Here is a 14,121-nt window from a genome sequence, read left to right as displayed (position 1 = left end):
GAAGAATGCCGAATACACTGTCGTGTTAAAGAAATGAGAACATTGAGGCATTTCTCGCAGCCTTAACGATTTCACACAGAAAACGATTGCCTACAGACGACTAGAGTTGTGTCGTTTATGAACGAACCGGTTCCAAGAAACGATTCCGTGAAAAGAACGAACGGATCCGTATCCAGCACATTCGTTTATGTCGTTCATTTAGATCCCTGATGGCCAAGACATTGCTGCTTACAAAATTAGCAGCAGAACCACCATAACTAGTTTTACACACAAAATCTACACACACAAGCTGCGTTAGCGCAAGCATCACAAATTATCAAACACAACACAATCAATGATTCAGTTAGCTGATATCGTTCAATAGGTCATATCGTTCAGTAGTCATGTCGTTCAGTAGATCATATCGTTCATCTCGTTATTTCAACTTCTCTGGTTCTATTTTCTTCTTTCGTTCATATTCAAAATCACCACCACCATTTTTTGCACACAAACTCACACAAGCTGCGTTAACGCAAGCATCACAAACTGACTCACACAAAACAATCAAGCAGAGAAGAGGAACCATGAACGATATTTAAAAGAAAATGATGGACTAAAATGTTTTATTGAATGAAAAAGAGCCAACGAACGAAGTGAAAGATCCGGATCTTTTTGGTGAACGGAATGAAAAAAATCGATCCGCTCAACGAACGAGATTGCCCAACACTACAGACGACATGCTCAAGGTGTTCAGGAGCACACAACATCGAACAAGTCTCTATCGCAACGGAGTCCAATATACCTAAAAAAATGCATTTAAAATAATAATTCAAAGTTAATCTACGAACAAAAAATAAAACAATAATTTATTATTTATAAAATAATAACTGGATTGAGAAATAAATAAAAAAACATAAAGCAATTTTCGATTTTTGCAATTTCGTATTGTTTTTGTTTTTTATTCGAAAGAGCTTTATCTAAGAACCTACAACCGTATTGATTCATTTTACTTTCAACCACAGACCAACGAAGATGTCAGCGACAACGGTGATGTCTGAAAATTTTACACGAACCTATTTACAGGAATTGGCCGACCTATTGACAACCGAAAGAGATGCCAGGACAAAAGACTGGTTTTTGGCCGAATCTTTGACTCCACTCTTTACGATATTGGGAGTATATTTGTTTTTCTGTATTTATGCTGGTCCACGGATAATGCGGAATCGTAAAGCATTCAAATTAAAGAATACCCTGATAGTTTATAATGCGTTGCAGGTTGTATTTAGTGCGGTGCTTGTTTATGAGGTAAGTTACGGGGTATTAAGTTATTTTTCATTGGGATAATAATGACAAGCATTCAATTTTCACATAGTTTTACGTGTCCGGCTGGGGTCATTACAATTACAAATGTGAAGCTGTTAGTTATGGAACTGATCCCAAATCAATGAGGGTAAGTTGAGGAAAAATGATAAGAACTTTAGTTGTTTGTAAAACGAAATTTTTTATTTTAAATTTCAAAATTACAGATGGCCAGAGCTGTGTATTTGTATTACATTGCCAAACTTACGGAATTATTGGATACAGTGTTCTTTGTTTTACGCAAAAAAGAACGTCAAATTAGTTTCCTCCATCTGTATCATCATACCTCGATGCCTATTGGCACACTTATTGGTGTTCAATACTTTGCAGGTATGTACAAAAAGAAATTACATAATTACTTTATGTTTGTTTTGTTTTAGTTGAAGATTCAATCATATGATTGATTAAGTCTGGAGTTTCCCCCATTGGCTTAACTTCATCACTTTCCTCTTTGCAGAGAAAAATGTTTACAAAACGCACTGACAGCTTGCAAAATTTACTGATCGCTACCAATATCATGATTTCATCCCGGCGAAGGGAATTATCAATTGGCTTTTCAGTTTTTGAAATGATGATTTTTTAGTGAAAACCTGAACTCTTTAAGCATCGAGTATTCTCATGTTAATGAGAATGATGCTCACTTTTCGGCTTTCCCAAAAAAACACCAGAACAAAATATTTGCAAGCTGATAATTCCCTTCGCCGGGATGAAATCATGATATTGGTAGCGATCAGTAAATTTTGCAAGCTGTCAGTGCGTTTTGTAAACATTTTTCTCTGCAAAGAGGAAAGTGATGAAGTTAAGCCAATGGGGGAAACTCCAGACTTAATCAATCATATAATTACTTTATTTAGGTGGGACGAAGTAGAACTTTTTTTCAATGTGCCGATTTTGTACGCCGCATCTGCAATCAGTAATACCATGTTTCGATATATCACCTTTTGAGTTGTGTTCTCAGGAAAGTTTTGGCTTTGTACGTGTGGATGAATCCTCCTTAGAATAGTATTCAAATGCCCTTTTCCACTAGATTCACAATCTTTATATCATAACGAGCATATATAGATACGGGCAAAATGGGCCTCATCGAAATACTGGTTTCAGACCCCAAGTATGTTTGCACGAAATCCGTTTCAGACAATTTGAAGTTGATTTAGCAACGTCCGTCCGTCTGTCGGTTTGTCTGGCTGGAGCGCAGGATAACTCTCGAACGGATCAGCCAATTCGGTCCAAACTTAGTTTCAGTTCAAAGATGGGTATTACCGGTCCATAACTTCTGGAATTTCCCTCTAATTTTTAAAAATATCACTAAAATGGTATGCACGATGTCTCTTGAACGGGGCAACCAGTTTGGTCCAAAATTTTGATCTCCTAATATTTTGTCCAAATTTAGTTTTACTTCTAAAATGGCCCATATCGGTCATTTCCTTAGGCTACCTCCCACGCAAAAGTTCAACATTTGTGTCTAAGTCCATTTAAGGTTCTGTTCGAAGATCCTTTGGAAATGTATACCGATTCTGTTCGTTGTGGTCCTGTTTACAGCGATATTATGTTTTCCGTGGACAAGTCCATGTTTGCTGACGTATTGGTCCAAAAGTTATACGATGACTCATTAAAACGACTATAAAAAATATATGACTCCCAAAATAAGATCCACTTCCATAATGAACTATGTCGGTCGATTCCTTCAAGTACCTCCTACGCAACACTTTTGAACTTTAATCTTAATCCACATTTTTGTCGGCAAGTTCAAATGTCCAAAAAGGGCCACCAAATTCTAAAAAGATCCTTAATACATTCGGTCTGTTCGTAGATGAAAGTTTCAATTCACATAGGCTGAGGGTATATCTCTGTCGGCGAAGCCGACTGATACTTTTTTTACTTGTTTTCATTAATATTACCTGACCAACGTATTCGTTGTGACTTGATAAGGTGTATATGAAAGTTTCAAAATGTGGCTTTAGAGATAGGTACCTATTTACCATCAACGAAAATTGATCTTTCGAGGATTTTCACCCAAAAAACATTCACCCGTGGTTCGGATCCATACATTGGCTTGGACATTTTTATACGCTCGTGTTATAAACCACTATGCCTGACGACTGCGCACGATAATTCTTGAACGGAGTAAACGATTTGTATGGCTTTATATTCCACCCAAACGTGTATCAAGCACGAAGTTTACAGGCTGTTGGACCACCGTCATGGAATTTTTGCCATAGCAAGGCCTTGTGTTACAAAGATATTATTTTTCGAGAGGAGGGACGAGGGACGTTCCGAGACATTATCACTGCTGCAGCGATCGCCATATATGTACATGTTCGTCGAATACCACAAGTGAGACCAAATTTCCCAGCAGAGGCGACAGGGTTAGCAAATGAGCGAGCCAACCCCAGTGACCCTAGAATCATGCAGCTCACATTGGAAGCAAACAGGTTAGTCGGTGAATATAAACGGAACAAGTGGCTAAATCTTCAGAAAAGTAGCAATATTGTAGACGGAATAAGTGAATTGTGGGCAACGGTTAAGTCATGGTCTCGTTTGGCGATGTTACACTGACTGCGAATATGCGCGCACCTTATTTTAATTGACAACACCCCGTGTGACAGGGCAAAGAGAAGAATACTACCTCGCATTAGATCTCTTCCTGATGAGGAGGAACCACCGTAATATACAATGCGAATATAATCAAAAACGCAAAATCATCCAAAGCGTTGGGCCCTAATGGAATCTCCATGGTAATGCTTTCGCTAGTCACCTACATCGTTCCCGAAGTCTGGAAAATTGGCAGGGTGATTCCGCTAGTGATGCCCGGAAAGGGTGACAGCTAGTGTTGGGCAATCTCGTTCGTTGAGCGGATCGATCTTTTTCATTCCGTTCACCAAAAATATCCGGATCTTTCACTTCGTTCGTTGGCTCTTTTTCATTCAATAAAACATTTTAGTCCATCATTTTCTTTTAAATATCGTTCATGGTTCCTCTTCTCTGCTTGATTGTTTTGTGTGTGTCAGTTTGTGATGCTTGCGTTAACGCAGCTTGTGCGAGTTTGTGTGCAAAAAATGGTGGTGGTGATTTTGAATATGAACGAAAGAAGAAACAAGAACCAGAGAAGTTGAAATAACGAGATGAACGATATGATCTACTGAACGACATGAGCTACTGAACGATATGACCTATTGAACGATATCAGCTAACTGAATCATTGATTGTGTTGTGTTTGATAATTTGTGATGCTTGCGCTAACGCAGCTTGTGTGTGTAGATTTTGTGTGTAAAACTAGTTATGGTGGTTCTGCTGCTAATTTTGTAAGCAGCAATGTCTTGGCCATCAGGGATCTAAATGAACGACATAAACGAATGTGCTGGATACGGATCCGTTCGTTCTTTGCACGGAATCGTTTCTTGGAACCGGTTCGTTCATGAAAGACACAACTCTAGTGACAGCAGTGACAGCAAAGGTGAATCGTATAGACCGATTTAGTTTTTTTCGTCCATAGTATCAAAGGCTTGAGGATTTACTACAGTACAGAAATAGTTACCTAGTTGCCGTTCATCAGCATGGGATCTGTAAGCAGCACAGTACGACAACAGCGCTCAACGACATCTCCACAACCTGAGCAAGCCGTGCGATAGGACAGTGATGGTGGCGCTCGCACTTATTACAAGAGTTTGATTTGTTTGGGGACACTGACTAAACTACCCGTCGGCCAAGTTTTAAACGTAGTCGTTCGTGTTTGAAGCCAGTCGTTCGTGGTGGGTTATATCTCCGGAACTGTTTAACCTCTCCAGTATTCCAAACCCTCCAGATGGCATTGAGATTTAACGTATGCGGATGATTGTGCGATCTAGGCGTCAGGTACTTTTGCATTTGTGAAAGTTTCAACTCCTATTTGACTGATCTTACCACCATTTTCCACGCGAGGAATATGCAAACATCCGCCGCTAAATCTAAGTCAACTCTGTTCACCACATGGACTGCAGAGGTAAGCACTGAATGTCATGGTCGATGGTAATAGAAATCCGACCACTAACTAACCCAAGATTCTAGGGGTCACATTCGACAGCATGTTGACGTCGTCCACGCATGCCACAGCTATCTGCGACAAGCTGAAATATAGGAACAAGGTCCTCAAGTTCTTAGCAGGCAGCATTTGGTGTTCAGATAAAGAAACCTTGTTGACCAATATAACCCGATAGGTTTGACTGTGGTGCAAGGCAATAGAAAAATGTTCAAACCTGTCAGAATGTAGCCTTGAGAACAGCAACAGGCTGCCTCCTAATGTCTTCAGTGGACCCTCTATGTGAGGAGACAAAAAATTCTTCCAATAGAGCAACTCAATGGTAAGCTTTCGTAGCTGTTACAACCGATCGGAGCAGCCACGTTCCTAGAACTGGATATAGACCCAGAGTCAGATCAAGAAGAAGAATGAACTATCAAGCATATCATATACTGTTACAACAACAACAACATCACTTATCAAAATGATTGGTGATAGTAACTGTAAAACACGTAGGCAGTACGCGGTTTATTTCAAACTTTACACATGGAAAAATTTATTCAAAGCTTACACAAAGTTCGAAGTTGGACCACATCGGTTAAGTTCTTCTGGTACATCTCCCACAAAAGTTTAATGCATTCGTGTGGTCTTGATTACAACAACACATTTTTCTTGGAATTATCCATTAAACCTGAGATCAAGGCTTGAAAGTTATAATCCTACGGCACAACTAACTAACTCAAATCTCTGATGAGCACGATAATTCTCAAACAAAGTAACCAATTTGGACCAAAATTTGCACAGCGTAATATTTTTCAAACATAGCCCAAGTTCAATGTTGAAATACCTGCGGTAAAAAAACAAGGAATTAAATATACATTTGTATAAAAGTATTGCATTGTACAAAGTATTGACCAAATCGGTTAACCCCTTCGAAAGTTATCGGGCGAACGTATTTCGTCTTAACATATATACATACTCATGTCGGATCTAATGTTATCATTTCAGTCAGGCACATTTCTGATCGTCATAATCTGAATATAACCTCAGATTTTGAACTTTAACTTTATACATATATAACGACATGCACAGTAGGGATATAACTTTTTGCACTTTTTTGCAGATATCGAAAATACCACCACATAGCCGTGTAGAGCATGAAAAACTATAAAGAAATAAGGTGTAATTTTTTCTCTATCGCAAAAAAGGTTCCGCACCAAATGCATTGAAGTTCAGTAATGCATTTTTTAATTTTATCTGTTATAACAGCATGTTTGCTTTTCATTAAAATTTTTATTTTTTGTAATCTAATTTAAAATCATTATCAAAGCGTTCTGGACCAATTTGTTCTCAAATCGCGCCATTTCGGAGCATATTAGGAACATTTGACACTATTGCAATTTTTGGGTTTTCTTTATAAACTCGCGAATTTTATGTTTATATTTTTTGTACCTTTTGTAAATATGCCTTGATCTAGAAAATATACATACATACATTTTACAGGGATTCCGATGCATAGTTCGATGTGTAAGAAACGAAATGGCAAATTTAAGCTTTGTTCCTTTACTTTTTTATACCCTCCACCATAGGATGGGGGTATATTAAGTTTGTCACTACGTTTGTAACTACTCGAAATAATCATTGTAGACCCCACAAAGTATATATATATATTCTTGATCAGCGTGCAATTCTACATCGATATAGCCATGTCCGTCCGTCTGTCCGTCTGTGGAAATCACTCTAGCGTCCTAACGGATTGACGTAGGTTGATGAAATTTTGGGAAAATATGTTATATTTACGTAGGACTTTTGGTATTGAAAGCGGGCTATGTAGGTCCCCGCTTTCGTATAGCCCCCATACAAAATGACGCGTGACGCGTCGTCGTTTTAAGGAATTTTTAAGATATTTGGCCCATTTTACCACCGAATTGGTTGTAATTTGGTACTTTGTGTCTCCAGAGGCCAAAAAATATTCCTACCAAAGTTGGGTTATATAGGTCCACGTTTTGGTATAGCCCCCATATAAGGCCACATATAAAGTACGCGTCATTTTAATATATTTTGAATGTATTAGACCCATTTGACCACAGAATTGGTTGTAATTTGGTATTTTGTGTCTTCAGAGGCCAGAAAACATTCCTACCAAAGTTGGGTTATAGGTCCACGTTTTGGTATAGCCCCCACATAAGGCCCCTTATAAAATACGCGTCATTTTAATATATTTTGAATGTATTAGACCCATTTGACCAAAGAATCGGTTGTAACTTTGTATTTTGTGTTTCCAGAGGCTAAGAAACATTTCTACCATAACATAACATAGGTCCACGTGTTGATATAGCCCCCATAAAACAATATCTCCCGATTTTCGATATTTTGAACGTTTTAGCCTCATTATCACACCGAGATGGCTGAAATTTGGTATTTAGTCTTCTTTAGGCGTATAAAACTTTCCCCCCGAAATTTGTAGGTATAGGTCCACGCCATCATATAGCCCCCATAGAACGGTACCTTCCGAATTTCGGTATTTTGAAGGTTGTGGCCACATTAATCCACCGAAATGGCTGAAATTTGTGGTGGAGAGTATAGAAAGTTCGGCCCGACCGAACTTAACGCTTTTCTTACTTGTTAAAGGTAAGAGTGGTAAAAGAGAAAAGTGTCAAAATTTCTCAAAATTGCTCTCTTATGAACATTTTTACCAGAAAAGTAAAGAAACGGAAAAATGGTAGATCTGGTAGCAATGTCAAAAAGAAACATAAAAAATCAAATTTCGTCTTTTATTTCACAGTTTTCAATTTACTTTTGTCAGCATTCGACTTTTTCTTCTGTCTTTCTTCCATTTTTTTTTCTTCATTGTGAAATAAACGTCAAATAAAAGTCGAAAAATCAGTTCTGTCATTTTTTACCTGCAGAAATTTGTCTGGTAGCCTGTGGTAGAAGAGAAAGGCATATGTGCTCTCTCTCCTCTCTTAAAAATTGCAGCCAGTTTTACCACTTTTTGGGGTTAAGGAACGCTTTGCAGGTTAAAAATGGTAACAAATGGTAAAAATGGTAACCTCAGGCAAGTAAAAACACAGCTTTAATTTGTTGGTAACTTTTTGGTAACATTTTCGGACAATTTTGGTAGGCAATTTTTTTAACTGGTGGCAACCGTGGTTGCATTAACAAAATACAAAAATAGCAATCGTATCATATAAACAAGTCAAAATCGCATTTTTTAAGATACGAGGTTGAGAAAGTAAGGCATCGATATGTTACATACAAATTGCATATTGTGTAAAAATATTTACAAAAAAGACTAACCTGAATACCTGAATGACTTAAGTTGTGTGCTTAGTAACGAAGTGAAGTTGAGCGAAGTAAAGTCAAATCGTATCGGAGAATAAAAGAACGTCTACGCGGAATTAAGTTAAATCGAATTCCGCAACAATACTTTGATGAGTTTGTATTTAATATTAAATAAAATCTTATATATAAGGTAATTCGATAGGAAACCCTCACCCATAAACCACTTTCAAACGATTTTTTAATCAGTTTCTGTATGAGATTTTTATTGAATTTTATTGAATTACAATAACCCAATCTATGTCTTTTCAGTATGATTTTTCGTAGCAAATCAAAAGAACTGCTATAAAACTCTTTAAACGGAGAGTTGGTCTACTTATTCAAAATCAGTAGGATTTCTCAAAGAAAAACCAAGTGGTATTCCATAGGAGTCCAGCAGGCCCCATCACAGAAGTAAAGTTGGTATTCTAAGACATTGTCTCATAGCCAATGAACGGAAACAAACAAAACGATTCCCGTACCAATCACACGAAGCCACAAACTTTTCAGCTTCTCTGAATCGTTTCATTCTCACAACCAAAACAAAAACACAAACTTTTCAATGTAAAAAGATGGAAACGGTACGATTGCTGAAAGGTAACTTCGGCTATGCTTTGCCGAGTTGTTTCATTCACCACCGAAACAAGAAGTATTTTTGGGAAACGTTTGCCGTGTGTATTGTCAATGACACACTCAGCCACACACACACATGTGATTGCTTAACAACCCTATAAGTTAGCATCAGCATACCACAGTGAATTTTATCAACCACCAAACGTTTTTGATAATACGAAATGAAACGATTGGAAATGTTATTTAAAGTATTTTTACGTACGCTGATGATTTTAAAGAACTTTTCTTAGTTGAAATACTTACTTAGATGGCTTTTGTATTAAACAGAACGTCTTGTTCCATAAGCCGAACTAAGAATAGATTTCCATACGCACCGATCTTTTACTTTACTTCTCCAATTTTGGATGGCATGTTCTGTGATATCTTCTTTAACTTGGTCCTTCCATCGGAGTTTTGGCCTTCCCTTGGGGCGTAAACCGTCAAGTGGCTCGTATTCAAATGCCTTTTTGGCGGGGACATCTTTATCCATCCTGCTGACATGGCCAAGCCAACGCAATCGTTGTAGTTTGATACGTTTTACTATATCGATGTCGGTCGGCTGGTATAGCTCCTGGTTCATTTACATTTACATTACGTCGGTATTCACCGTCAACGCATATTGGTCCATAAATCTTTCGAAGAATTTTTCTCTCAAACACACCAAGTTCTGCCTCATCTGCTTTCGCAAGTACCCATGCTTCAGATCCATACATAAGTACGGGTAGTATGAGTGTCTGGTAGAGCGTAAGTTTTGTTTGACGAGAGGTGGTTTTACTTTTAAACTGTTTACTTAGACCAAAGTAGCATTTGTTGGCCAATATTATTCTTCTCTTTATTTCGAGGCTTATATTGTTGATTTTATATATGGCGGTGCCGAGGTAGATAAAGTCATTTACTATCTCAAATTTATAATTATCAACATCCACAGTTGGTCCGAGTATACTGGACGACTTGCGTGTTGATAGCATAAACTTCGTCTTATCGCCGTTGACTGCCAAACCCACTTTGGCAGACTCTTTTTAAATTTTTCCAAAGGTGGCTGTTTCGGCTCGCGCTGATCTACCTATTATTATATATACCTTAGTTGAAATAGTCGTCTATTTTAATTATGTAGTTTTAAAAATGTTGTGTTGTGTGGAGGGCCTGGGAATCAAACCCAGGACATTAAGAGTACAAAGCGAACATGTATACCACTGCATATATAAGCATCGGTTTGACTAATGGCTTATACATTAATTCAAGTTTGCACACTTCATAAATGAATGTAAACAATCAGTAGTGTCTGCATAGGCGATAGAAAGTGTCTGCACACGCGATAGTCGTGCGTAGTGAGGATTGTTTGTGTAAACAATTAATAATCGCTATTCCATATTTTTTGCTGGCACTATAGCTTTGTTCCCGTACTTTTTAATAGTAAAACTCGTAAAAGAGAGAAAAATTGTTTTCACACGAAAATTTTTTCGAAAAGTTCGGGAACGCAAAAATGGAAAAAACGTCAAAAAGCTGGAACAAATGTCAAAGTCAACGTACCAGCCAATCAGACGCCAGCAATCATGTTACTATTTTTTACACGCCCAAATTTGTCGAGTAAAAAGTTTTTAAAGAGAGCGTTATTCAGCGCCATTTTTGTTTAAAGAGAAATCAACATTTTACAACTTTTTTGTGTACGTGAACGGGTTTTCGGGTAAAATGTGTAAAAGTCGTAAAAATTTTAAAAACTTTTTAGTTCTAGAACAAAGCTTATGTAGTTATTTAAGACGATCAAACTGCACTGCAATAAAATTGTTATTGTAAAATGCTAAAGTGTCGTTCTTTTACAGAAAATAAGAGTCGATTGCTTTTTTTGTAGATGGAGTAACTCACTTCGAAATGCTAGCAGGGATTGTGGACATAAACATATACATATTTGAGTATAATTCATCTTAAAATACACCGTTCGTAAAGCTTGAGTGAAAACAACGCCAAACAGTTGGGTATCTTTTTGACGCTATTTCCATTGCTAAATGCTCCCAGGCATCAGAATAATCTTATCCACCATTTAAAATACTGGGATATTGTTAATGGTGTGAACTGTTATGAACATTTTGGCACTTTGAATGATCTTTCATAACAACGTTATAGTAAACTGATCGAAGTGTTTTGAATTCATTGGCAGAACATCGCTACTGCGATTGTGGAACACGTTTGGAGCGTATTTCGGAATCAAACTTAAAATAATTTTCTTCAAGTATCACATTTGTAAGAGAAAAATGTTAGAGAAAAAATGTTCTTAGGGCCATTATTACATGTGTTTTTACTATCTGATGGATTTGAAAACGCAAAATAAACCAATTTAGAGGCATTAAAAATATAATTTTTACATTAAAAGTTAATTCCAAGAAGCTCCTCCTTGGAATTCAATCATTACTTTTAACTATAAATTAACCGGAACGCTATAAATCTGTTCAGTAAATCCAAACTATAAAAAAAGAATACTTATAATAATGGGGGTTAGTCTAATAAAAGCCGTAAAATATTCCGAGATCATGGAAGAAAACCATGGAAAATGTTGTTTAATTATAAATCTCTAAAATATCCCTATATCATTGAAATATCGATCCGTAAATGGGTCCATAAAGGTACAGATGTGCGTGAAATATGTTAGTTGTACCGTAACTGATAATAATCAAAAGTATAAATAAGACATTTTAATTGTTGAGACCTAAAAAGAGTGCATTTAAATAGCTAAAATGTATTACTAATTTTAAGTACTCTAGTAAAGGATTATCCAGAAGACTAATCTGGTAAAAAAAACCAAACACATCATTTTTCAAACTTGTCAAAATAATTATGCCAGGGACTCTATGATTATCAAATCAAATTGCTGATGCTAATAGGATCTTGTGATTGATGACATGGTGCGATAGAAGACAAAAGAAAAACCAGTAAGGAAAGTATCAAAGTCGGGCGGGGCCGACTATATGATACCCTACACCACTGTGAATATGTAAAATATAAATCGGAGCTATATCCAGATCTTAACCGATTTGGATATAATTTGGCACATTTATTTCCAGAACGAATTCAGTCACACATTCCAAATATCATTGAAATCGTGTTTGGAGCAGCAAATTCGTGAAATCGGGCGAACATATATATGGGAGCCATATCCAAATCTGAACCGATTTCGATATAATTCGGCACATTTATTTCTAGACGGAATTCAGTCACACATTCAAAATTTCATCAAAATTGGACGTATATAGCGTGTTTGGTGCAGCAAATACGTCAAATCGGGCGAAAATATATATGGGAGCTATATCCAAATCTGAACCGATTTTCACCAAAAGCAATAGCGTTCTTCCTATGGCTAAAAAAGCTGTAGTCCCCAATTTTCAGCTGAATCGGACAAAAAATGCGACCTGTACGTTGCGAACAAAAATACATGGACAGAAGGACGGACATGCATAAATCGACTCAGAAAGTGATTATATGTATATCCCCAAAAGGAACTATGGGTCTATTTCGTTTCCTTTTGTATGTTACATACAAATGCACAAAGACGTAATACCCCTTACCACATAGTGGTGTAGGGTATAACAATTCTAGATATGTATTATATTGGTTGTTAGGTGGAAATTTTTTATTCGTTCGAGTTCCACAATTCCATTGGATATTCGACAAGTAAAACCGCAGGTGTAATGATGAAGTTTTCTACATTTATAGTCATCATGGCTAACAAACAGATTGCAAACAAGATCAAAGTCGGGCGGGCCGACTGTATGATACCCTGTACCACCACAATTTTAATATAATTTGGAGAATTTTTTTTTCATTCTAACTGGGCGGTATACATTCTCTGGTATTGGTTCGGTGCCACCTTTATGACTCTTAGCACTTGGATTAATCAGATTTATTGCTTGAAAGTTTACTTATTTTCAATTCTCTACCTTTCAGGCGGTCAAGGAACAATTGTTTGCCTCGTCAATTCCTTCGTCCACATCATTATGTACGCTTACTATATGTTAGCTGCCATGGGACCTAAAATCCAAAAATATTTGTGGTGGAAGAGATATATCACAATTTTGCAAATCGTAAGTAAAACACCGCCAGACCAGCAATTGTGATCAGCGATCATTGGTCTGCATAAACCAACATTCCTAATTAAATATATTTTTTTTTTTATTTTTTTACAGGTCCAATTCGTCATCGTCTTTATTCTCACAATTCAAATTCAATTCCAACCAAATTGTGCCTATAACAAAATTATTGGAATTGGTTTGACGCTGGATGCCGGTCTTTTCATTTACCTGTTTTCCGCATTCTACGTTGAAAACTATAAACGGGAGAATAGGAAAAACATCGCTAATAATGATGCCAAACAAGCAGCTGCTCTCAAACAGGATTAGGTTAATTATTTTTCATCATTCATTCATTATTGTAGTTATACTCTCAGCCTTTAGGCTAGAAAGGGTATATAAACTTTGATACGACCAAAGACGTGCCTCATCCAAATAACGGTTTTGGACCCCAAGTACGTTTGGACGAAATTCGTTTCAGACAATTTGGAGTCGATTTAGCCACGCTGGTGCGCACGATATCTCTCGAACGGATCAACTGATTCGAACCAAATTTTGGGTATCGTAATATTTTGTCCAAACTTAGTTTAAGTTCGAAGATGGGCCATATAGGTCCAATTCTTCGGGTACCTTCCCCACAAACGTTCAAAATTTGTCTGTAAAATGGTGTGAACGATAACTCTCGAAGGGAGCAATCGATTTGGTCCAAGCTTTGCACATCGTATTATTACTTTTAGATATCGATCAGGTTCTAATATGGAGTAAATTGGTCCACTCCTTCGGCTACCTCCCACACAA

The 14,121-nt window shown here is 37.1% G+C and overlaps 1 protein-coding gene across 1 annotated transcript; it reads left to right on the top strand.

The window, feature by feature from the left end:
• The first annotated feature begins 1,011 nt into the window (after positions 1–1,011).
• LOC141403102 (very long chain fatty acid elongase AAEL008004-like) lies at positions 1,012–13,653 on the top strand. The gene is made up of 5 exons (XM_073985263.1): positions 1,012–1,284; positions 1,352–1,429; positions 1,506–1,668; positions 13,202–13,338; positions 13,441–13,653. Exons 1-5 carry the CDS (start codon positions 1,012–1,014, stop codon positions 13,651–13,653), a joined length of 864 nt encoding a protein of 287 aa, XP_073841364.1.
• Positions 13,654–14,121: the final 468 nt, after the last annotated feature.

Source organism: Musca autumnalis, unplaced genomic scaffold, assembly GCF_047663935.1.
Source record: "Musca autumnalis isolate F117 unplaced genomic scaffold, ASM4766393v1 scaffold_4, whole genome shotgun sequence".
Lineage (NCBI taxonomy): Eukaryota > Metazoa > Arthropoda > Insecta > Diptera > Muscidae > Musca > Musca autumnalis.
The sequence above is the reverse complement of the archived record's forward strand: the minus strand, read 5'-3'. Positions and strand labels throughout refer to the sequence as shown.